This window comes from Dama dama, chromosome 5, assembly GCF_033118175.1.
Source record: "Dama dama isolate Ldn47 chromosome 5, ASM3311817v1, whole genome shotgun sequence".
NCBI lineage: Eukaryota > Metazoa > Chordata > Mammalia > Artiodactyla > Cervidae > Dama > Dama dama.
The window spans coordinates 83,181,363-83,205,487 of NC_083685.1; the positions used below are offsets into that span (position 1 = coordinate 83,181,363).

General features: G+C 49.4%; 2 protein-coding genes across 5 annotated transcripts in view; one reads left to right on the forward strand and one right to left on the reverse strand.

Moving 5' to 3' along the window:
• The first annotated feature begins 15,504 nt into the window (after nucleotides 1-15,504).
• On the forward strand, nucleotides 15,505-22,587 carry ZNHIT3 (zinc finger HIT-type containing 3). Of its 2 annotated transcripts, XM_061142706.1 has the most exons (6): nucleotides 15,505-15,659; nucleotides 15,760-15,791; nucleotides 20,217-20,303; nucleotides 21,514-21,597; nucleotides 21,840-21,988; nucleotides 22,102-22,268. In XM_061142706.1, the coding sequence occupies exons 1-6, from the start codon at nucleotides 15,574-15,576 to the stop codon at nucleotides 22,117-22,119; spliced, it is 456 nt and encodes a 151-aa protein (XP_060998689.1). In that variant the 5' UTR covers nucleotides 15,505-15,573; the 3' UTR covers nucleotides 22,120-22,268. The 2 variants fall into 2 exon arrangements, with proteins under 2 accessions (XP_060998689.1, XP_060998688.1); XM_061142705.1 differs by lacking the exon at nucleotides 21,840-21,988 and having other exon boundaries at nucleotides 22,102-22,587.
• The window catches only part of MYO19 (myosin XIX), a 40,949-nt gene continuing 39,285 nt past the window's right edge, over nucleotides 22,462-24,125 (reverse strand). For all 3 annotated transcript variants that reach the window (XM_061142701.1, XM_061142700.1, XM_061142702.1), the window contains one exon: nucleotides 22,462-23,220. In XM_061142701.1, coding sequence (XP_060998684.1) covers nucleotides 23,092-23,220 — 129 coding nt within the window. In that variant the 3' untranslated portion in view covers nucleotides 22,462-23,091. The remainder of the gene's footprint in view (nucleotides 23,221-24,125) is intronic.

A 24,125-nucleotide genomic window follows, 5' to 3' on the forward strand; every position in this document is an offset into this window, starting at 1 on the left:
TGCTGAAGACTGGCTTGGAGAATTTTGAGGTTAGGGTCAGCGGCCAAGAGGAGCTACCCCACGCCTGAGGTCAGGGGCGGCGGCGGAGAAGAGCAACCACTCCCCCACCCACCCCGTCCAAGGAGAGGTGGCTGCGCGGGTGCAGGAGGCCCGAGAGGAGCTACCCCACGTTCAAGGTCAGGAGGGGTGGCTGTGAGGAAATACCCCTCGTCCAAGGTAAGGAGCAGTGGCTGCACTTTGCTGGAGCAGCTGTGAAGAGATACCCCACTTCCAAGGTAAGAGAAACCCAAGTAAGAGGGTAGGTGTTGTGAGAGGGCATCAGAGGGCAGACACACTGAAACCATGATCACAGAAAACTAGCCAATCTGATCACAAGACCACAGTCCTGTCTAACTCAATGAAACTAAGCCATGCCATGTGGGACCACCCAAGACGGTCGGGTCATGGTGGAGAGGTCTGACAAGGTGTGGTCCACTGGAGAAGGGAATGGCAAACCACTTCAGTATTCTTGCTTCAAGAACCCCATGAACAGTATGAAAAGGCAAAATGATAGGACACTGAAAGAGGAACTCCCCAGGTCGGTAGGTTCCCAATATGCTACTGGAGATCAGTGGAGAAATAACTCTAGAAAGAATGAAGCGATGGAGCTAAAGCAAAAACAACACCCAGCTGTGGATGTGACTGGTGATAGAAGCAAGGTCTGATGTTGTAAAGAGCAATATTGCATAGGAACCTGGAATGTTAGGTCCATGAATCAAGGCAAATTGGAAGTGGTCAAACAGGAGATGGCAAGAGTGAATGTAGACATTCTAGGAATCAGCGAGCTAAAATGGACTTGAATGGGTGAATTTAACTCAGATGACCATTATATCTACTACTGTGGGCAAGAATCCCTTAGAAGAAATGGAGTACATGGCTGTCATGGTCAACAAAAGAGTCTGAAATGCAGTACTTGGCTGCAATCTCAAAAACGACAGAATGGTCTCTGTTCATTTCCAAGGCAAACCATTCAATATCACAGTAATCCAAGCCTATACCCCAACCAGTAATGCTGAAGAAGCTGAAGTTGAATGGTTCTATGAAGACCTACAAGACCTTTTATAACTAACACCCAAAAAGGATGTCCTTTTCATTATAGGGGACTGGAATGCAAAAGTAGGAAGTCAAGAAACACCTGGAGTAACAGGCAAATTTGGCCCTGGAGTACAGAATGGAGCAGGGCAAAGGCTAATAGAGTTTTGCCAAGAGAATGCACTGGTCATAGCAAACACCCTCTTCCAACAACACAAGAGAAGACTCTACACATGAACATCACCAGATGGTCAACACTAAATCAGATTGATTATATTCTTTGCAGCCAAAGATGGAGAAGCTCTATACAGTCAGCAAAAACAAGACCGGGAGCTGACTGTGGCTCAGATCATGAACTCCTTATTGCCAAATTCAGACTTAAACTGAAGAAAGTAGGGAAAATCACTAGACCATTCAAGTATTACCTAAATCAAATCCCTTATGATTTTACAGTGGAAGTGAGAAATAGATTTAAGGGACTAGATCTGATAGGTAGAGTGCCTGATGAACTATGGACAGAAGTTCGTGACATTGTACAGGAGACAAGGATTAAGACCATCCCCATGAAAAAGAAATGCAAAAAAGCAAAATGGGTGTCTGAGGAGGCCTTACAAACAGCTGTGAAAAGAAGAGAAGCAAGAAGCAAAGGAGAAAAGGAAAGATATTCCCATTTGAATGCAGAGTTCCAAAGAATAGCAAGGAGAGATAAGAAAGCCTTCCTCAGTGATCAATGCAAAGAAATAGAGGAAAACAACAGAATGGGAAAGACCTGAGATCTCTTCAAGAAAATTAGAGATACCAAGGGAACATTTCATGCAAAGATGGGTTCGATAAAGGACAGAAATGGTATGGACCTAACAGAAGCAGAAGATATTAAGAAGAGGTGGCAAGAATACACAGAAGAACCATACAAAAAAGATCTTCATGACCCAGATAATCAGGATGGTGTGATCACTCACCTAGGGCAAGACATCCTGGAGTGTGAAGTCAAGTGGACCTTAGAAAGCATCACTATGAACAAAGCTAGTGGAGGTGATGGAATTCCACTTGAGCTATTTCACATCCTAAAAGATGATGCTGTGAAAGTGTTGCACTCAATATGTCAGCAAATTTGGAAAACTCAGCAGTGGCCACAGGATTGGAAAAGGTCAGTTTTCATTCCAATTCCAAAGGGATTAATGTATATGCACTACTATATATAAAATAGATAAACAACAAGGTCCTACCCTGTAGCACAGGGAATTGTATTCCGTATATATATATTTTTTTGCCACATTGCTTGCCTTCTGGATCTTCATTCCCTGACCAGGGATTGAACCTGGGTCCCAACACAGAAACACAGAGACTGCCAAGTCCTAACCCCTGGACTGCCAGGGAACTACTTTCATTATTTTTGTTAAATACTTACTTATTTGGCTGCGCTGAGTCTTAGTTGTAGCATATGGGATCTAGTTCTCTGACCAGGGATTAAACCCAGACCTGCTGCATTTGGGAGCCTGGAGTCTTAACCACTGAACCACCAGGGAAGTCCCATTCTTTCATTAATTTTTTTTCATTCCTTCATTATTATGAACATGCAAATACTGTTCACAACAGAATCTTGTTATGCAATAGAATTGCATTTCCTATTTTGTAAAATATTTTGTTTTTCCTGTAGTTAATAGTTGACCTATTTTTCACTTGCTTAGTTTCTTTTGTAGTTTATGCATTTTATGCCATATTTCAGAACTCTTTCCCCAAATGCTTTATCACTCCTATGTTTTCTTCTAGAATGTTACTCCATATGTTTAGGTCCATGATCCATTTTGAGTTAACTTTTCTATGTAGTGTAGGATTGTAGTTGAATTTTTTGGGGGGAGGGTGCATATGGCAAAAATTGTTTCCTCACCCACCCCCTGCCTGCCCTCCACTCCTGCCATTGAATTGCTTTGGTGCATTTGTCAAAAATCAGTTGACTGGGAATTCCCTGGTGGTCCAATGGTTAAGACTCCATGCTTCCACTGCAGTGAACAAGAGTTCTATCCCTGGTCGGGGAACTAAGATGCTGTAAGTCCTGCAATGTGGCCAAAAAAAAAAAAAGTCAGTTAACCATATAGTGTAGGCCTATTTCTGGGCTCTCTATTCTGTTTCTGTGTGCCTATTATTAATTAAGTCCCGATCTGACCTTGGGAGCCAGCAAACACCTGTTGATCATGCTGACGGGCTCATATGTGCCTCCAGCCTCCTTACCCTGCAGAATCCTGGAGGCTCCTAGACCTCCTGCTCCTGTCTGGATTGGGACCTGCCTGGTACTGCTGCCATATAGCTCACCTGACAGCATCTCTATCCCTTCATCTGGGGGTCCCCAGGCCCCCTCCTATAACAGGTCCTCTTTTTCTGGATCCCACGGCTTCTTCATTCTTAGTTTTTTTTTTTTAAAGCTCTTCTGGGTCTTCACTGGGGTGAGTGTGGGCTTCTCTTATTGAAGACTATGGGGTCTAGAGCTTGCAGGGTCAGTAGTTGTGGTGTGTGGGCTTAATTGCCCTGTAACATATGGAATCTTAGTCCCTAACTAGGAATTGAACCCTGCATCCTCTGCTTTGCAAGGCGGTGTCTTAACCACTGGACCACCAGGGAAGTTCCCTTAGTTCACGCCTTTGTGTTTTTTTGTGGAGCACGTTCTCTGGCAGTTTCCTGGTAGAGGCAAATGGAAGGTAAGTTTTTGAGACCTTCAACATCTAATGATATTTTCTTTCTACCCTCACATTTGGTTGATATTTGAATGAGATAATTCGTAAGTTGGAGATAAGTTTCCCTCCAAAGTTAGGAATTTTCTTCTCATGTGCTATAACAATTCATGGTCCCTAGTGTCTGATTACTTTTTTAGCAGAAAGTTTTAGGACTTCTTTATCTGTGTGTTACTGTGTTCAGTGGCTTAGTCATGTGTGTGACTCTTTTGCGAACCCATGAACTGTAGCCTGCCAGGCTCTTCTGTCCATGAGATTGCCCAGAATACTGAAGTGTAGTGCCACTCCTCCAGGGGACCTTCCCGACCTGGACCGAACCCATGTCTCCTGCATTGGCAGGTGGATTCTTTACCACTGAGGCACTGGAGAGGCCATTGTCGGTGCCAGGCTTTGTGTGGTATTTTTCATCCATTGTGTGTGATACGGTACGAGTCCCTTCAACCTGCCAACTCATGCTCTTCCATTATGGGGGTTAAAAAAATAAAATAGTCCTACCATTTTCTCTTTCTAGAACTCCTACTAATATGAAGTTTAACCATCTACGTTTCTTAGCTGTTTTTAAAATTTTATTCTGTAACTCTCCTTTCGGGGAAATTTTTCTCAACCTTAGCCTCCAATTCTGCCTGTTTTGGCGGGATGAGGGGATACAGAATTGGGGGTGGGGGCAGAAGAGGGGATGGGGACCCCTGGAGATGTGTAGGAGAGTTGTTACTGCTTTGTACACTGCCCAGTTTGATGTTCCCAACCTTCCCCTGGGTAATTCAGGTTGTGGAATTCTAGTTCACTTGGATGCCTAATCATTCAGTTTGGCAGGATCCCTACCACGCTGGACTTTAGGGAAGTCCCTGCAGTAGCCCCTCACTTTCCCTCATTCTGCCAGGCCTGCTGGATATATGTGGACTCACATTCTTCCCCAAGAGCCTGGCATAGCTGTGACTCAGCTACTGCAATGAGCAGCTTAGACAGCACTTCTGGCTCACGGCCTGAGGGCCCAGCACATGCAGGAGGTGTCAAATTCCTCCAGGCCCCCTACCCTCCCCAGGGTCTGCCCAGCAGCCCCTGTCCTTCTTGGATGGTGTTCATATCCTTGCTGTGGCTGTAGGCATGTTCACTCAAGGAGTGACATGTTGACCCTCGGGCCACAGGAGCCTTCCGTGTGTCCTCCTAGGATTATGTTGTTGAGAGCCTGGAGTGGTTATTTGTTACCAAGGTAACCAGAGATGTTTGGCTTTGATGGAGGGGACCTCCACTAGCATCAGCTCCTTGATGGGTGAAGTGGAGATCTGGGGACAGGAAGGTTGCAATAAGCTGAAGAGCAGAAAGTTGGGGGAATTCTCTGGTGGTCCAGGGGTTATTAGAACTCGGCACTTTTACTGCTGTGGCTCCAGGTTCAATCTCTGGTTGGGAAACTAAGATCCCATAAACTGTGCCCACCCAAAAAAAAAGTTGGACTTTCTCTGGGGTTTTGGTGACTGCACCATACCTTCTCTGCCCCTTCTCTGTTTTCTTATCTAACTAATGGGTTAATAATATTCACTTTGTCTGCTTCTTGGGGTCACTGTGATGCCCTGGACAACATAAGTGATTAATTCATTGCCAGAGGGGCTACCCTTGTGGCACTAGCGGTAAAGAATCCTCCTGCCAATGCATGAGACATCAGAGACTACAGATTCAATCCCTGGGTTGGGAAGATCCCCTGGAGGAAGGCATGGCAACCCACTCCAGTATTCTTGCCTGGAGAATTGCATGGACAGAGGAGCCTGGCGGGCTACAGTCCACGGGGTCACCAAGAGTCAGACACAGCTGAAGTGACTTAGCACAGCACACGGGGGCTACAGTGGGGGGCCCATGTGTTGGGGGGTGGGTTAGACCTTCTCATTCTGTGGGTGACTGTTCCCTCCTATCCCACACAACCATCTTCAGGCACTCATCCAGGGTGAGTAAGGAGGGGGTCAAGCAACTTGATTCACCATGCAGCACAATAGCCAATTTAAAAAATCCTCATTCTGAGATGATTCAACAGTCTTGAGGCTGCTGCCTGCAGTTCCTCTTGGTGTGAACTCAGCCCTGCCATCATGCATTGTCCCCCAGGCTCTTCAAGCCACATCCAGCCAGAATGTACTATACGCCCTGGAGAGCCTTAAACTGGAGTTGCTTAGCAGTTGTGGGCACTGGACTTGGGTCCTTACATTGAATCTGAGGAGACCAGAACTTGATATTTACTTCTTCCGAGTGAACGCTGGCCACACTCAGCTCCTTTGGAGCACCCTCTCAAAACTCTCTTATTTTTGATATTTACTTCTTCCGAGTGAACGCTGGCCACACTCAGCTCCTTTGGAGCACCCTCTCAAAACTCTCTTATTTAGACTTCTACTTCTTTCTCTCAGCCTGAATAGAGGCTTGGCTGATGATTAGGAGGTAGAACTGGGTTCTGGGCTGCTTTGATGACCCTGTGGGGTCACGGGGTGAGCCAGAGCACGGTAGGTCCATTGTGGGCTTGGTCCTAGGCACCAGGGGGTGCTCCTTCAGCATCTGACCAGCCCTCTGTTCTGGACTAATTTCTGCCCTATAGCCAGCTTCTTCATGCTGCCCAGTATCACGGCCATCACAGTTACACTCAAGTCATTGACCAACTGAGTCATTTACTCTTTCAAGGACAAGATTCAGGACTCCAAGTTGAAGAGCTCTTCACTGGGACACCTGATTTCGCCTACCTGTCTGGACACTGAGTTGGAGGGAGGGCTGTGAACACCCACAGAAGTCAAGGTCATTTGGCATGGAGGAAGAGACATCTTTACTGCAGGGATGTGTATGTCTGTCTCACCCCACCCACCTCAGGTAGCAGGGCTTGCTGGGTTTGGATGCAAGTGGGAAGAACTGAGTTCCTGCAAAGTGAGTGGACCCTCCTCTGGGCCCAGTCTCCCCACAACTCATAGGACAAGTCAAAAAGGGTCCATGAAGACACCCATAGTCCTACTGGTTTCAGGATGGAGCACAAAAATTGACTACGGTCCACTCTGGAGTCGTCTGACCCCCCAGGCAAACATAGGCTCTCCCTGGGCCTTCTCAGGGAGCTCGGGCCTCTGTGGCAACCCCAGTTTAAACACACTACGCAGACAAGGATCCTTGCGGATTATTAGGCCAGTGTGAAGGAGGCCGGAGCCTGCCGGGACAGGAACGGCGGCTGCAGGCGGGACTGCTGTCTGTTCTGTGTTGGTGGGGCCCAGGACGCTTCAGCACCGTGGGCTGGACAGCGCCTTCGGAGCAGTGGGGCGGGGCCCAACGGGAACCAGTGTCATCTCTTAACCAGAACTCACCCAGGGGAAAGGGCTGGGTTTCCGGGCAGGCTCTGAGCGGGGGAAGTGGGGGAGTAAGTCATCCTGGCCCTAGTGCGGGCCAGCGATTTGACCAAAGAAGGGAAGGCAAAGAGGGTGGCAAACTAAGGCTCTGTAAGGGCGAGTGCATTTGGCACAAGAAACCTGAGGAGGCTGGGAGCCCCTCTGAGGCTGAGATGAGATGCAGGGTTCCTGTTAAAGCATGATTAAGTCCTGAGCCTGGCCGCTCTCGGCTGATCACAACTCCTCTATGGGGACTAGTTTCTGACCAGTCCATGTCCGAAGGCTCCTGGACCCAGAGCTTCCTGGGCTAGGTCTCCCCAGCTGGGACCCTCTCATCCTGGACTATGCACCCTGGGAGCAGAGGTCACGGGGCAGGTCACTGGTTTGCGCCCCTCTCTGCCTCCCCACCCCACCCCTGTCCCCAGTAAAGGCTTCTCCCCATGACCCCAGTGGCCCCTCTGGGCACATAGTAGAAGCAGTTCCATAATTATTTGTCAGGGGACCAGCCTCACCCTTCTTTCTTTAGGGAGGATGGCCTGGGCTGGAAAACAGAGCCTGGAGCTTTTGTTACCTGACCCAGCCAAACTCTGGACAAGCTCTCAGGGTCCTGGGAGCCTTGCATTTGTTTTTGGATACTCTCCTGGGGTTTGCTGTGGCCGTGAAGCAGGGGGACTGGTTCTCTGCCACTGGTACAGATCCACCTGACCCCAGTGCCAGGACTTGTTATGCAAGTGATGTGGTTGGGAAAACTGGCTCAGCACACACACCAACACTTATTGCTACACCTGCCCAGTCCTACCTACCATACAATGTGCAGTCGGGCTACTGGCCCAGAGAGGGGCTGCGAACCGTCCCAAGCCACACAGCAGGGCAGGGGAGGGGCAGTGCTGGACAGGACCTGAAGCATCATGGAAACATCATTCCAACTGTAATAACCTGTGGGGAAAAACCAGGGAACAGCAGCTCGGAACTTAGCCTCCCGCTCTGTACTTGTGGACGCCCACATTTGTCATGGCCACACATACGTGGACAAGCTCTCAGGGTCCTGGGAGCCTTGCGTTTGTTTTTGGACACTGTCCTGGGCTTTGCTGAGGCCGTGAGGCAGAGGGACTGGCTCTCAGCCCCCAGCTGTCCCCTCCAGTCCCCATAAGCAGAGAATGTGGCTGAGAGAGTGGTCACTTGCCAGCTGCCAGGAGAACCAGCGCTGTTTGGATCTAATTGTGAAGAAGAAGTGCAGATATCGGCTGTCTCCAGGTGTTTGTTGTTGTTTTTATTTGTCTGCACAGGTTCTTTTTTAGGGAGCAGGGGGGCCTTCCCCGATGACTCATCAGGTAAAGAATTCACCTGCAGGAGACACAAGCGAAGCAGATTTTGTCCCTGGGTTGGGAAGATCCCTTGGAGGAGGAAATGGCATCCCTCTCCAGTATTCTTGCCTGAAAGATCCCATGCACAGAGGAGCCTGACAGGCTATAGTCCAAAGGGTCACAAAAGGTCAGACACTACTGAGCTACTAAGCAAGCAGGGTCTTTTTTTTTTTTTTTTGGCTGCAGTAGGTCTTTTTGCTGTGTGCTGGCTTTTTCTGGTTGCCGTGCAGTCTTCTCATTGCAGTGACTTGTCTTATTGTGGAGCACTTCAGCAGTTGCAGCTAGCAGTCTATTAGAGACACTTAGAACCTGGGGGTGGCTCACAGGAGAGCCAACCCATTTTGTGGGCAAGTAGCCAGTTTTGGGTTTCCTTGGTGGCTCAGCTGGTAAAGAGTCTGCCTGCAATTTGGGAAACCTGGGTTCGGTTTCTGGGTTGGGAAGATCCCCTGGTGGAGGGCATGGCAACTCACTCCAGTATTCTTCCCTAGAGAATCCCCATGGACAGAGGAGCCTGGTGGGCTGTAGTCCATGGGGTCTCAAAGAGTCAGACACAACTGAGTGGTTAAGCACAGCACAGCCAATTTTTATAGCCTCAAGACAAAGAAAATTCCTGCCAGAAGGGTGGTATTAGGTGAGTGGTTAGGACACTAGAGGGTGAGTACTAGGGTGGGTGTTTTACCTAGTATGGGATCAGGGAACCAGCCTGTTTAGATCATGAGGCTCATGGCAACAGTTGCTATGGGGCTTGGTCCGTTTCAGAGATTTTTGTCCTGTGATCTTGGTACAGGGCTCCACATCTGTGACCTTGGTCATTAGGGCTCCACAAGGGACTCTAGTCTCTTGCTCTTGGGATGGCCTCTAAGTTCCAAGGGTGTCAAAGTGAAACTTCTCTTCTAGAACATTCTCTAACTAGAACAGCAGTTCACACCTCTCACCCAGATAAAACAGCTGCTGCCCTAGGGTGCTGTGACACCAGGGTCTAAGTGGGTGATGTCAGAGTCACCGGGGAAGCAGAGGCATGAGGACAGTCAAGGGCTCAGGTGCAGCTCTCGCAGGGCACGGGGTCGGGGGCAGAGGGAAGTGTGGGGCTGCGGCCACGGGTGGTGCTGCTCTGACACCTGCTGGAGTCATGAGAGGTTACGGACAAACTCAGCTGGGGGCTTGAAACTAAAGAGACACCAAGAAGAAACAGGAAAAAGAAAGAGAGGGGTAAGGAGAGACAGGGACAGAAAGAAAGCATTTCAAAAGGTGCAGGTAAATCGGACTCCCTGTCTCCTCCCGGTTCCCTGGGTGAGTGTCCTGAACGGAGCCTGAGAGGGAAGTGGGGCTCTTGGGCCCCCAGTCCTAGCTCCTCCTGCTTGTTAGAAAGTGTAGGGAGTTCTCCAAGCTGTGGATTGTGCTGCCTTTAGGACTTAATCTTTATGAAGGAGTCTAATGTATCCAAACCTCTATAGTAAGGCTGGCTGCTCACTGCAGTTTAAGTCAACCAGCCCATGTTTGTTTTCCACAGGCTGTCTGGAAGAAGGCTTGATTTCTCCTGAGATCCATAACATTCTCCTGATCACATGGTTGCTTGGCTACACAGCTAGTGTTCTCCTTTTTTGCAAAATGCATAGGCTGAGAATCTTTAAGCTCTGCTCTTTCTTGCTTAGCAATTCCACCTATAAGTCATTTCTCTCTTCTTACATATTACAGAATATAGTCAGGAGGATCCAAGCCATGCCTTCAATGCTTTGCTTAGAAATCTCCTAGCTAAACATCCAGTGGCATCACTACCAAGATCCACCTTCCACAGAACTCGGGAACAGGAACACAATTCACCCAAGTTCTTTGCCACTTTTTCACTAAGGATCAACTTTCCCCCGATTTCCAGTGTTGTTTATTTCCTCCTGAGACCTCAGCAGAATGGCCTTTACAACACACATTTCTACCAACATTCAATTCACCATGACTTAGCTGTTCTCCAAGAAGATTGATGTGAAGAACCGACTCATTGGAAGAGACCCTGATGCTGGGAAAGATTGAGGGTATGAGGAGAAGAGGATGACTGAGGATGAGATGGTTGGATGACATCACCGACTCAATGGACATAAGTTTGAGCAAACTCCAGGACATAGTGAAGGACAGGGAAGCCTGCCATGCTGCAGCCCATGGGGTCACAGAGAGTCGGACATGACTGAGCGACTGAACAAAAGCAAGAAGATTGAGGTTTTCTCTGCAGCTCTCCTCCTCTTCTGAGGCCACACTCAAATTGCCTTTGAAGGTCCCTGCATGGCAGTGTAGGCTTTTTCAAGGCTGCATCTCAAAACTCTTCCGGTCTCTACCATTACCAGGTTCCAAAGCTGTTTTCACATTTTTAGGTTCCTGGTACCAATTTCTGTCTTAAACCATTTGGGCTGCTATAATAAAAATACTATAAAATGGGTGGCTTGAACAGCAAATGTCTAGGAAGATGTTTATTTGCGTTGGGTCTTAGTTGCAGCACGTACGCATGAGGCACGTGGGGTTTTTCATCACTGTGCTCGGGCTCTTCCTTGTAGTGCTGGGCTCAGCTGGCCCACAGCACGTGGGCTCTTAGTTCTCTGATCGGGCATTGAACTCACCCACCAAGGAAGTCCCATCAGCCTTTTATCCTCACAGTTCTGGAGGCTGGGAAGTCCAACATCAAGGTGCCACCAGACTCAGTGCCTGCTTCACAGACTGTTATTCACAGAGAGGGCAGGAGAACCCTCGGGTGTCATTCATAAGGGCACTAACACCATTCACCAGTGCTCCATCCTCATGAGCTTATCACCTATCAAAGGCCCCACCCACCTCTTAATACTATCACATTGGGGGCTGGGATTTCAGCAAATGAATTTTGAGGGGGTGCAAATGTCCAATTCATAGCAGACTCCTTGCCAACACTTGGTATTACCAATCTTTGTAATTTTAGTTACTCTGGTATGTTTATGGTATTATATTGTGATTTTAATTTGCATCTGATATAATTTTCCTATCGCCTGAATGACTTTCCTGTGCAGATCTGCTGATGAAGGAGTCTCAGAGCTTTTATTTTTATTTGATTCCTTTGATCTCTGTTCTAGGGAATGTATGGTGAGAGATGTATGTATGTTGACTTGCAAGTGGAAGAAGGTGTGAGAAAATGAAAGTGTGGGGTTTGGGTGGTAGTGACCTTGAAGGTCTGTGCTCTTCTACCAGTTCTGCTGAGATAATGCAATTATTCTCTCTCTCTTTTAAAAAAAATTTAAAAACTATATTTTTGACGGTGTCGGGTCGTAGTTCATAACACAGTCTTGTTGGTTGCAGCACACAGACTCTCTAGTTGCAGTGCAGGAGCTTAATTGATTCACAGCACGTGGGATCTTAGTTCCCTGACCAGGGATTGAAAGCCACGTCCCTGCATCACAAGGCAGATTGTTGACAACTGGCCCAGGAGGGAAGCCCTTATGTCTTTTGTTGTTTGGAAGTTCTCCTTGAAGTCTAATGGAAGGTCAGACTGTCATTGTCTTGAGCTGGGGAATCAATGCCATTGCAAGATAAAATAACATGCAGAGAGTTGAAATCAGATGACTTGGAAGCCACTCCACCAGAACCTCAGGCTGTCTTTATTTGATTCATACCAACAACCTCACCCCCTTTAACTTCTGAAGCACTCTCTCAGATACCAGAGAGTAAGTGGAGGGGTAGGAGATGAAACCAGCTGGTATAGGTTCCCTAAACACACCACCGTAGACACTTCTCTTGGTGCAACCAAGAGGGTGGAGGGTTAGAGGTATTAGGACTGCAGAAAGAAGCCGGGATTTAGCACAGCTCCACAGGGAGCCCAGTTTTATCAACCTCTGGCCTCGGATACGGCCATCATGCAGCCTATATGCCCACCCTATCATGGCATCAGGAAAGACGCAGGGCACTGGGTGCGCCCTAGTTAGTAATCTGAAAGTTCCAGAAGTACTATTAAGCTTTCATCAAGCTAATATGGGGTGGCCAGCTTCCAGCTGGATCTCTGCCCCAGGGGTTGCCAAGAGGCACGGGTCGGGGGGCAACATCGGGAACTCTCCCTGGACAGCCAGGCGCATTTGGAGCTCTCGGCTGGCCTGGCGTGGGCCTTGCTTTCATGGAAGAGTCACTGCTGCCCATCCGGTCGTCGGCTTCAACTCGGCACTCTTGACCCTCTTTCTTGCGCAAGCCAGGCCTGGGTTTGCTTTTCCCTGCGTGGTACGTGTTGCCTCCCACGCAAGGTGTAATGTCGGGTGCCAGAGGCGCTGCAGACCTGCTCTGGCGCCGGCCGCGCCAGGACTAATCTCGATCTGGGGCGCCCTCTGGCGGTGCTCAGTGCCGGACCTGGGCCTCCACGTTGAAGACGCCGTCTTCGGCGTCGGCGTCGGGCTGGACCTGCCTGGACTGTGCTGGACAGCGCCTGCCAGGCAGCGGGGCTCTGGAAACCATTCTGCCTTGATTATTACCTCTCCTCTCTCCAGGTTCTGCTCTGCGCCTCAAGCTGACGCTGAGGAGACGTGAGACAGCCTTAGCTACTAGGAGGGCGTGATGGGGAACCATGGAGAGCCAGGGCAAATCTGTGGGCGTCTATTTGTTGGGCCCAGAGTCATACCTGTCTTTCTGCTCTGAACTAGCCACTGCCCAGAAGGGCTGTACCAGGCTTCTGTTGCTGCTTCTGGATCTTCCCCAACCTCCCCACCATCATAGTTGAGACACCTCCTTTCCTGGATATTGGAGTGGGAGGGGTCCATGGAAGATGGGGGTCACCCAGAGTAGAAGAGGTATTTCTACTGAATGCAATGTGCATGAGAGGAATTCCAGGAAGTTTCTTTTTGCTGGAGTCACCATCTCTGAACCGGAAGGTAGGGGAATCAGCATGGTGTGGGTGTGGGTGTGGATGGGCTCAAGTTGAGCCCCTGAAAATTGTGGAAACTCTCCATGGCCTCAGCCTCCAAACACAGCTCACAGGAAAAGTCTGGGTGGGCGATGGTGATGTCCATAGCAGGGGAATTAGTACTGATGCCAGAGATCAGGGGATTCAAGTCACTGACCTCTGTCCTTCCCTGTTAAGTGCGGACTTTCTGGGAGACTTCGATTCAAACCAGCAGCGGTCACAACTGTTGAGGGATACAAGGAATGCGTCAGAGTATTGGATCAGTGGGAAAACATTGGATTTTGGTGTGAGTTCTGTTAGGAGGCTGGAAGCGGGGGCAGCTGCATGCTGGGGCAGGTAGGCAACCAGCGGGGCAATGCCTCTTCAGCACCAAGGACTGGACAGCAGCCTCGACAGCCTGGCAAAGCCGAAGGAGTGACAGCTAGTCATTCCAGCCCAACCCCAGTGCGGCTCACTGAGGCTGGCAGTGGAACCCTTTTAGAGAGGCCTGAGCTCCGAGACCTCAGCCTCCAGGGACTCAGAGCCTGGAACCTGGGCTTATGGGGTTGGGACCAGAGCTCCAAAAGAGTTATAGACTCTAGAAATCACATAAATAACCCTTTGTAGTGCTTCAGATCACAGATCTTTTTACAGTCACCTCTCTGCCTTGCAATAGCTCGGGAAAGTAGGAACATCTACTCTAACAGACGAGGGAGCTCAGATAGGGTAGCCAGTCTCTCCAAGTCACACAGACAGTGAGGGGTCTGAGCTGAGACTTGAATGGCTGCTTGGGGATGTAGCAGATTCATCCCTACAGACTGTGACAGTGGAGTGGGGCGCTTGTTGTAAGGAGATCCTGAGGGCTGATGGATCAATGCAAAGGGGTTAGGATTAGGCGGTGAGGGTGACTTATGACCCCAAGACAGCACTGCACGTGTGGAGTGGGAAGCCTGGTAAAGCTGGACAGTGCTCAGGGCTTTGAAGAGGAGCAAGGCTCCCGATAAAATGTGACTTTGTCTATTCCTAAAGCCCGAGGTGGCATTCAAGCCCTTTTCTGGACCAGGATCTTCACCTTTGGGCCAGAGGTCACTTATCTGTTCCCTGGCCAATCAGTCCCACCCAGGGATTCTCCCTCCTGCCTTCACTCTAAGCCCTGAGCTCCCAGAGACAATGCCTGCTAATCCCTGGGTGTTCCCAGCCCAGCATCTGGGAAGCACAGGGCTCATAGTTAGAGCTCAATAAACATTTGTCAGTGGCCAAGGCTTGTCTTCCTTTCCTGTGAGAAAAATGGTTGGGAAGGGCACATGTGTGTCACATGGTCTAGCTGAGTCTGGTTTGGCCAGAGTGTGGAATTCTCATTTGCTGTTCTTAGTCGTTCAGTCATGCCTGACTCTTTACCATGCCATGGACTGTGGCCCGCCAGGTTCCTCTGTCCATGGGGATTCTCCAGGCCAGAATACTGGGGTGGGTACCCTTTCCCTTCTCCAGGGGATCTTCCCAACCCAGGGATGGAACCCAGGTCTCCCGCATTGCAGGCGGATTCTTTTCCAGCTGAGCCACCAGGGAAGCCCAAATGAGATGTGGGGGGAGAACCCAATACCCATGCAATACTGAGAAAGTCCGAGGCAGGAGATAAAGGGCATTTAGTCCCACCTATGCTTTTTAGGTACATGCAGAGCAACAGGGCTGGAGAGTGACAGTGACTTGCTGAAAGTCACGTAGCGGCGTAGGGACAGGCACAGGGCTATATAACAAGTTCTTCCAAGACGTGACCTAATCAGGGAGTGAAAGCCACTCAGTTGTGTCCCACTCTTTGAGATCCGATGGACTATATACAGTCCATGAAATTCTCCAGGCCAGAATATTGGAGTGGGTAGCCGTTCCCTTCTCCAGGGGAGCTTCCCAACCCAGGGATCGAACCCAGGTCTCCCGCATTACGGGCGGATTGTTTACCAACTGAGCCTCAAGGGAAGCCCTAAACAGGGAGTACCCCGACAATGGGCTCTGGATGCGTATCGAGTGCATCGACTTTCTACTTCTCAGGCCTGGAACGAGGAGCGGGATTAATCGATTGCTTTTGTCGGCCAGTAAGTGCTGCACGCTGATTGGTCCTGGTTGAGGAAACGGAAGAAAGGGCGTGCACGTGGGGCGAGGGGGCCCGGGGCTGGCGCGCAGGCGGGGAACGCGTCCCAGGAGAGACCATGGCGTCGCTCAGCTGCGGTACTGCCGTCTGCGTTGTCTGTTTGGAGAAGCCCAAATACCGCTGCCCCGCCTGCCGCGTGCCCTAGTGAGTGCCGGGGGTCGCGGAGCAGGGGACGGGCGGCGGGGCGGCGGGAGGGTCCGCTCCGCGCTCGGAGCTGACGCGGCCTGTGCCTTTGTTTTTGCAGCTGTTCCTTGCCCTGCTTCCGGAAGCACAAAGGTAAGGCCCCCTTCTTCGTGGACCGCAGCGCCCTCTCCCGCTGCGGCCTCGGGGACGTGGGCCCCGGGCCCGGCTATCACCCTGCTATCAGCCTTGCAACGCCCGACCCTGGGGACCGCCTCCCACCCACCGTGGGCAGGCGGATACCTCTTCCTACGAGTGCGCCTCCACTTGATGGACAATCAAAAACCTTTCCTCTGCCGCACTTTCCCTTCTGCGTGCCATCTGTTTATGTTTTTTTTTTTTTAAACAGTCTTTGGCTTTTGCCCCCAAAGCCTCCCCTAGCTGTGCCTTCCTCGTAGTGTTCAGCTCCGCGTCGTTTGGCAGAAGCTGCTCTGGCTGAGGTTAACGACGTTTTCTTTCTTAATTTTAAGTGATGTCTTGATAGAAACGGGGAGGGACACCAGTTTACGGTAAGGAGCAACGTCCCTGGCTCACTGTTGTCAAGTCTACATTTTAAGTTTTTCTCTCTCCGGCGCCTCTTCTCAGTCTTCAGTGGCCCTTCCCCGCGCCCCCCCTCTCTCAGTGGCTTTTCTGTTAAAGTTCCTCATTGGTGGTTTGCCTCTAGTTTTAGCCCCTCCAGGCTCTGATTTTACAGCAACACCGTCCCGCTCCAGCTTTTTTTTTTTTAACCCTTGGCTCCGGAGCACTTAAAAAAAAAAACACTTTCGGCTCAAAATAGGAAAGAAGTAGAACTGCTTTCTGGAATAGTTTGGGAGCTGTGTCTGGAATGCTTCTCTGGTCCTGCAGCCCTGAGAGGCCCCTCCGAGACCCCCTAGTGCAATCTGGGTAATTTTCCTGATACACAGATTGGAGCAGTTCACTCCTGTGTTGAAAACTGCAGCCTCTCTGTTAGTTATGTTTTTTTTGGGGGGGGGGCGGGGGGGAGCGAGGGGAATGCTGCGTTGGTTCTTGTTTGCTGCTAAGGGACTTTTCTCTAGTTGTGGTGGGGGCGTCTGCTCTTTAGTTGCAGTGCTTGGGCTTAGCATCACAGTGGCTTCTCTTATTGGTGGGGCACCCGCTCTAGGGTACATGGGCTCAGTAATTGTGGCCCACAGGCTTCATTGCCCTATGGCATGTGGCATCTTCTCAGACCAGGGATTGAACTGGTGTCCCCTGCATTATCAGGCAGATTCTTTTTTTTTTTTAGTTCTACCACTTTATTGCTACCAACCAATTTCCCTCCACCCTCGTGCACACATGCTCAGTCATGTAATCCCATGGACTTCAGCCCACCAGACTCCTCTGTCCATGGACTTTTCCAGGCAAGAACACTGGAGTGGGTTGCCATTTCCTTTCCCAATCAGGCAGATTCTTAACCACTGGACCACAGGGAAACCCTGCTTGCTTTGTTCTTATTTAAAAAAAATTTTTTTAATTGAAGTATAGTTGATTTACAGTGTTTCACGTATACAGCAAAGTGATTCAGTGAACTGTATCCTTTTTTTTTTTTTTTTCATTATAAGTTATTACAAGGTAATGAATATAGTTCCCTATGATATACTTTCCTTGGTGGTTCAGTGGTAAAGAACCTGCCTGCCAATGCAGGAGACATGGGTTAATTCCCTGAGTTGGGAAGATCTGCTGGAGAAGGAAATGGCAGGCAACCCACTCCAGTATTCTTGCCTGGGACATCCCATGGACAGAGAAGCCTGGCGGGCTACAGTCCATGGGGTCGCAAGAGTCAGCTACCACTTAACAACTAAATGAAACAATAATATACTTTAGGCCCATGTTGTTTATCTATTTTATACATAGTAGTGTGTTTCTGTTAATCCCATATTCCTAATTTATCCTTCCTTACCCCTTCTCCTTTGGACCCATAAATTTGTTTTCTGTGTCTGAAGTCTGTTTCTGTTTTGTAAATAAATTCATTCGTATCATTTTTTAAGATTCTATGTATAAGTGATATCATGATTATTTGTCTTTCTCTGACTTAACTTCACTAGGTATCATAATCTCTAGGTCCATGTATGTTGCTGCAATGACATCATTTCATCTTTATGGCTGAGTAGTATTCCGCCATATATGTATACACCACATCTTCCTTATTCATTCCTCTGTTGATGCACATTTAGGTTGCTTCCATGTCTTGACTATTGTAAATAGTGCTGCTATGAACATTGGGGTGCATGTATCTTTTCAAATTTGAGGTTTTATTTTTTCTGGATATATGCCCAAAAATGGGATTGAGGGCTATGGTAACTACTTTTAGTTTTTTGGAGACTCTTCATACCGTTTTCCATAGTGGCTACACCAATTTACATTCCCACCAACTGTGTAGGAGGGTTTCCTTTTTTCCATATACTCTGCAGCATTTATTATTTGTAGATTCTTTTTTTTTTTTTTGGCTTACTGAATTATTATAAAGTGAACACCACCCAGGTCAAGAAAATAAAACTTGGACTTCCTGGTGGTTCCATGGATAAGAAGCTGCTAGTGAATGCAGGGGACACAGGTTCTACCCCTTGGAGCTTCTAAGCCCATGCACAACAACTCCTGAGCCCACATTGTAGAAGCTCTGCTCTGCAACGAGAGAAGTCACTGCAATGAGAAGCCCGTGCATTGAAAGAGTAACCCCTGCCTGTTGCAACTAGAGCAAGTCCGTGTGCAGCAATAAAGACCTAGTACAACCAAAATAAAAATAAATAATGTATATATTTTTTAAAATATAAAAAGAAATGCCTGTCAATGCAGGGGCAGTGTGTTCCATCCCTGTTCTCTGAAGTTTCCATATACCTCGGGGCAACTGAGCCCACTGAAACCTGTGTGCCCTAGAGCCTGTGTTTTGCAGCAGGAGAGTAGCCCTCACTTGGTGCAAGGAGAGATAAGCCCTTGGAGCAAGAAAGACCCAGCACATCCAAAGATAAAAAATTTTTTAAAAAGAAAATAGAACTTTGCCATTCACTCCAGAAACTCCTCCACATGCCCTGCCCTGACCCACTGCTCTCACTTCCTATAAATGACCCCCTATTGACCTTTATAGCAATCACGTCTTTGCTTTTCCAGTTTTATTATGCAAGTATGTATCCTGAAAGAGTATTGTTTCCTTTGGTTCTTAGTTCCCTGACCAGGGATTGAACATAACCTAACCTAACCTAACCAAAAGCACTGAGTCCCAACCACTGGACTGCCAGGGAATTCCCCTAAAATGTGATATTTTTTTAAGTCTCTTTTAATTTGTAAATTGTTCCTCCATCCTTTGTTATTATCTTTTTTTTTTTTTTTAAACAATTTCTCTGTGGACGAATTTAAGCCATTTGACTTGCAGAATTCCCCACGGTCTGGGTTTTGCTGATTGCAAACTCATGCTGCAGTTAGGCATACTCCTCAGTCCTCTATTTCTTAAAAACTGACAGATTAGAGACTGGATCAGAGCTTAGGGTCAGTCTCTGGCAAAACTGCAGGTGGTCTTAGGCACAACTATAGATGGTGCATGATGTCTGGTGGTCTTTTTTTTTTAATTGAAGTATAGTTGATTTACAGTGTTATTAATCTCTGTACGGCAGAGTGACTCAGTTATGCACATACATAGCATTCTTTTTTCTTTATATTCTTTTCTCTTGTGGTTTATCATAGGATACTGACTCTAGTTCCCTGTGCTATTTAGTAGGACCTTCTTGTTCATCCATTCTCCCTCTGATAGTTTGCATCTGCTAACCCAAACCTCCTGCTTAATCCTTCCCCCAGCCCCCTCCCCCTCGGCAACTACCGGTCTGTTCTCTATGTCCAGGAGTGTGTTGCTGTTTCATAGGTAGGTTCATTTGTGTCATTTTAGATTCCACATAAAGGTGGTATGGTATGAGACAGACTTGCGTCTTGGAGGCGGCTTCCTCCTCTTGTGCCCCATCGTCCTGCCAGGCCTGCTTTGCCCATCAGCTGCCAGTTGCTTGTCACCACCTCCTTGCACCTGACTCTGCTCACTCAAGGGTCCGCTGCAGCCACGGGCCTTTCCTTCTGCCCAGATTGCTCTTTCCAGCTGGCAGCACCTCCCCGTCTCGTCTCCCCTCCCTCTTGGGTGACTTGGATCAGACTCTCCTTATCTCGTCCATCTCTCTGTCCTGTGTGAGGCGGAACCCCTCCCAGGTGGGCCTGGTGAGTTTCATGTGTCGACTCCCAGTGGCACGTGGTACCTGCACATTCGGTATCTGAAACTGCTGAGAACACAGTTTGTGGCTAACTGAAGTCAGTGTGTTACTGAGTCATGGTGAAGTCTCTGTGGGATTAGGCAGGACAGGGAGGATGGAGACAGGCCCCAGGGGAGCGTGAGGCGGGCCCCTTGACGGAATCTCTCCTTCATCCCCCAGCCAGTCCCTTACCCCCTACATAGGCTTCCCCCTGGATGCTGGATGCTGGCTTGGGGGAGTGGTGCAGCCTTGTCACTCAAACGGAGGTGATGTACACCTGAGTTTTGTGTCTTTTCAGAGCAGTGCAAGCCTGCAGCTGGTCCTGTCGAGAAAAAAATAAGATCAACTCTTACTGCAAAAACTAAAAAGCCTGTGGAAAATGAAGGTGGGTTGGTTGACTGCAAACACACAAACCAAGAGAAGGGTTTCAAATAGAATATGTGAAAAGAGGAGAAGGGACTCATGGGCTGGGGCCAGGCGTCAGGTTCATCGGGAGCAGCAGCTTCCTCAGCCCTGTACACCGGGGCCAGGAGCACAGGTCGGCACGGGTGGTGATGTGGGGCCGCCTGAAGATTCAGGAGAAGGACGGGGAGTGGGGGGAAAGGCCACAGCCGTGGTTTGGGGTGAGTGGTGGACCCTACTGGCAGGAGCTGCCTCCAGTCACGGCTTCGGGTTTCCCTCCCTGGGCCTGGCGGGGATTCACCTGACCTGGACCTGCTTGGCATGCTGCCTTTGACCTTGCTGCTACTCCTGGCGGCCCTCAGAGCTTGCAGCGTGAGTGTGCTGCCGTCCTCCCCATTCATCTAGCGTTTTCTTTTTTAAAAAAGAAAACTATATTTTTTCCGGTATTGAGTCTTGGTTGCTGTGTGCAGGCTTTCTCTAGTTGCAGAGAGCGGTGGCCTCGCTCGTGGAGCACAGGCTGTTGCGTGATCGGGCTTCAGTGGTTACGGCTCTTGGGCTCCAGAGCGCAGCCTCTGTAGTTGTGGCGCAGCGTACGTGATCTTCCCGGCCCAGGGATTGAACCTGTGTTCCTTGCATTGCAAGGCAGATTCTTAACCACTGGGCCACCAGGCAAGCCCCACGTACCCTTTCTTTAACTCCTCCTGCGCACCTTGTATCATGCTGGACTCTGAAGATAGCCCCTCCTGGTGCCACCGAAAAGGTACTGAGCAGTCAGAGTGAGGGGATGGCCCACTTCTGCCCTTTGAGAAACTTCCTTATTGGGTTCAGAAGTTTCCGCCCATGCCGAAAGCACAGGGGAGTCCTGTCCGTGGGTTTTTACAGACAGAGCTGGAGCCATAGTGAGCAGAGGTGGGGTGGGAAGAATTGGAAAATAAGGCCCTAATCCCAAACATAGTTTAAGTGTGTGAACACTAGGATGCATTTGTTAAAGTCACCAGGTCTTCACTTTCCTAAAATAAGTGTTAGTATAGTCACAAATCCCTGAGAGGAGGCGGTTTTGTCTGTGCCCACTTGCATTATCTCTATTCTTGTCGTGTGTGTGCACACACATTTTTTATTTACTGGAGTTGTTAAACTCTGGCACCTAGCTTTCCTTTCCGGTCATAATCAGGTGGCTGTTTTATGTTCCTTAGATGACGACGACGACTCTGTGGCTGATTTTCTCAATAGTGACGAGGAAGAGGACAGAGTGTCTTTGCAGAATTTAAAGAACTTAGGTAAGTCTGCAAGTAAGACAATTTTTTAGCTAAGTCTGTGCAGGTAAAATAACTTTTGCTTAGGTGAATGGCATTAAGATGTTTACAGAGGTATAAAAGAATAAGGTCCTGACAGCATTTAACGTGGAAACCATCTGATATGCTGACCTCACCTTATTTGAACATGTGTGCTCATTCATATCCGAGTTTGCGACCCCCTGAACTGTAGCCCACCAAGTTCCTCTGTCCGTGGACTTTTCCAGGCAAGAATACTGGAGTGGGTTGCCATTCCCTTCTCCAGGCGACCTTCCTGACCCAGGGATGGAACCCACATCTCGTGTCTCCTGTGTCGGCCGGTGGATTCTTTACCACTGTCGGCACCTGGGAAGCCTCACCTCATGTGAAATGCTGGGTGAGGGGGTGCAGCATGCTTGCTGTTTATTACCTTTGGAACATTTGGCTTTCAGCTGTCTCTGCCTGCACCCACTAGAGCTCAGCTTGGCTCTCCTCACTGTTCATTTTAAGGGGAGTCTGCAGCGCTGAGGAGCTTACTGCTCAATCCGCACCTCAGACAGCTGATGTTCGACCTCGATCAGGCAGATGACAAGGCCAAGCTTATGCGAGCCTGCATGCAGGAGCCCTTGTTTGTGGAGTTTGCTGACTGCTGCTTGAGGATCGTGGAGCCGTCTCAGAACGAGGATCCTTAAGGTGGATGACCGTGCTGCCTGCCCTTCCCGGGAGGCCGTCACGTGTGGGCGGCGCGGCCAGGACTCAGGACTCAGGTGGGCCCCCCAGCCCCCTCCAGCACTGCGGGCTGGGGTGCAGGCAAGTGGAGGTACTCACGGTGGCAGACCCGTATGGACAGAGAACTCGACGTTCAAATGGTGGTTTTTAAGTGTTTTATTTTTGATACAGTTAAAGACATAAATATTTACTGAGTTTCCACACCCATTTGAGTGAAAACTTGCTCAGTGTTTCTAAATAAAATTACAGTGTGGTGGTTCTTTGGTATATTGCATTGATCATTCTTGATTTATAATCTAGTTGCTTGAAATTAAATTAATCAAATATTTAAATAGTAAGGTGTTGTTCCTTTTAAAGGAACTCAAGGCAGAGATTCCCCCAGCCGCAGTTTTAGAGCTGATTGCAAGCTGACTTTGCCTGTGGGGTTTGAAGGGTGGGGTGCCCACTGTAGTGAGGGCCAGCACTGTTGAGTTGGCTGTTTGAAGGTGGTGACGGCCCTGACGTTTCCTAATCCTGGTTTGGTTGCTGCCAACCCTGACACCCGTCAGGGTCGGGGGGTGCGTAGACTGCCGCCCCAGGCCACGGCTGCAGCCGCTGGCCCGCCTACAGGCTGGAGCCACAGCTCCCCGAGTGCGCTCGGAGTCTCTGTGGGAGTCATCTGGCAGCCGGGTGTTGATTACATGTCCCTGGCGAGGCCACTGGCAGGAAAAGGCCTTGTGGAAACAGGCATGGGGGTGGCCCGGCCGGGTGAGGCTGAGAGGGCAGAAGAGGTCACACGTGGCCCGGCCTGTGTCTTTCCAGCAGGATCTGATTGAAGCCAGTAACGCTGTCGGGCGAGGGTCCAGGGCAGGTGTCAGCATAGCGCAGCGGAGACTTCCTGCAGTGAAACCTGATCGAGCCCTGGGGAGAGAGACGCAGCTCAGCCCCAGCTCCTGGGAGGTTGAAGGGACCTCTCGAGCGAGGCTGGGAGTGCAGGGAGGTGGGGACACCCGAGGACCCGAGGGAGTCACAGCAGAGGCAGGACTGACTTACTGTGCTTTTTCCCCTTATTTTAAAATGGTAGCAAAGCCCAAAACAGTATTAAAGACAAAGTGTCACATCGACTCAGCGTGAGATAGATGAGGAAATGCTAGGAGGGAGCTCTCCCCTGCTAAGAATATCACCTGTCTCAGTCTTAGGACTGCTTAAAGCTGCAAGATCAAAGAGCTGCACTTCTGTTTATGCTCTGGCGGGCCTGTGTGTTGTCATGGCGATTTTATCCAGATTATGTCCTATAGGAATTCCTCTGGTAGGAAATACAGTGTTTCTTTCCTTATGCCTTGTGTCACTTGATCGTTGTAAAAGGCGGGTATTAGCCCTTGTCTGTGCTCGCTGCCTCTTTCCCTGGCGGCTGCCCACGATATAAAATCTTGGACCACTGACTCACGTGCTTGTCAGGAATAGGATAAACCAAAGAATACAAGCGAGGGGAGAGTGTGTGTTAGTCTCACCCAGTCGTGTCCAGCTCTTTGCCACCCCATGGACTGTAGCCCGCCAGGCTCCTTTGTCCCTGGGATTTTCTAGGCAAGAATAGTGGAGTGGGGTGCCATTTCCTCCTCCAGGGGATCCCAACCCAGGGAATGAGCCAGGGTTTCCTGTATTGCAGGGGATTCTTTACCGTCAGAGCTGCCAGGGAAGCCCAAGTAGGGGGAAGTGTGGTGCTAAATCCAGCGCCATTGGAGGGGGAAAAGCTGCTGTTACCACGACCAATTTTTTTGGAAGTAGGACTAAATTAAAGATGACTCAGAAGAGATGCTAGAACACTT

Coding starts and splice junctions, on each gene's coding strand:
- ZNHIT3 (XM_061142705.1), top strand. CDS start 15,574: ATGGCGTCGCTCAGCTGCGGTACTGCCGTCTGCGTTGTCTGTTTGGAG. Junction 15,660..15,759: donor CCCGCCTGCCGCGTGCCCTA/GTGAGTGCCGGG, acceptor TTGTTTTTGCAG/CTGTTCCTTGCCCTGCTTCC. Junction 20,304..21,513: donor AAAGCCTGTGGAAAATGAAG/GTGGGTTGGTTG, acceptor TATGTTCCTTAG/ATGACGACGACGACTCTGTG.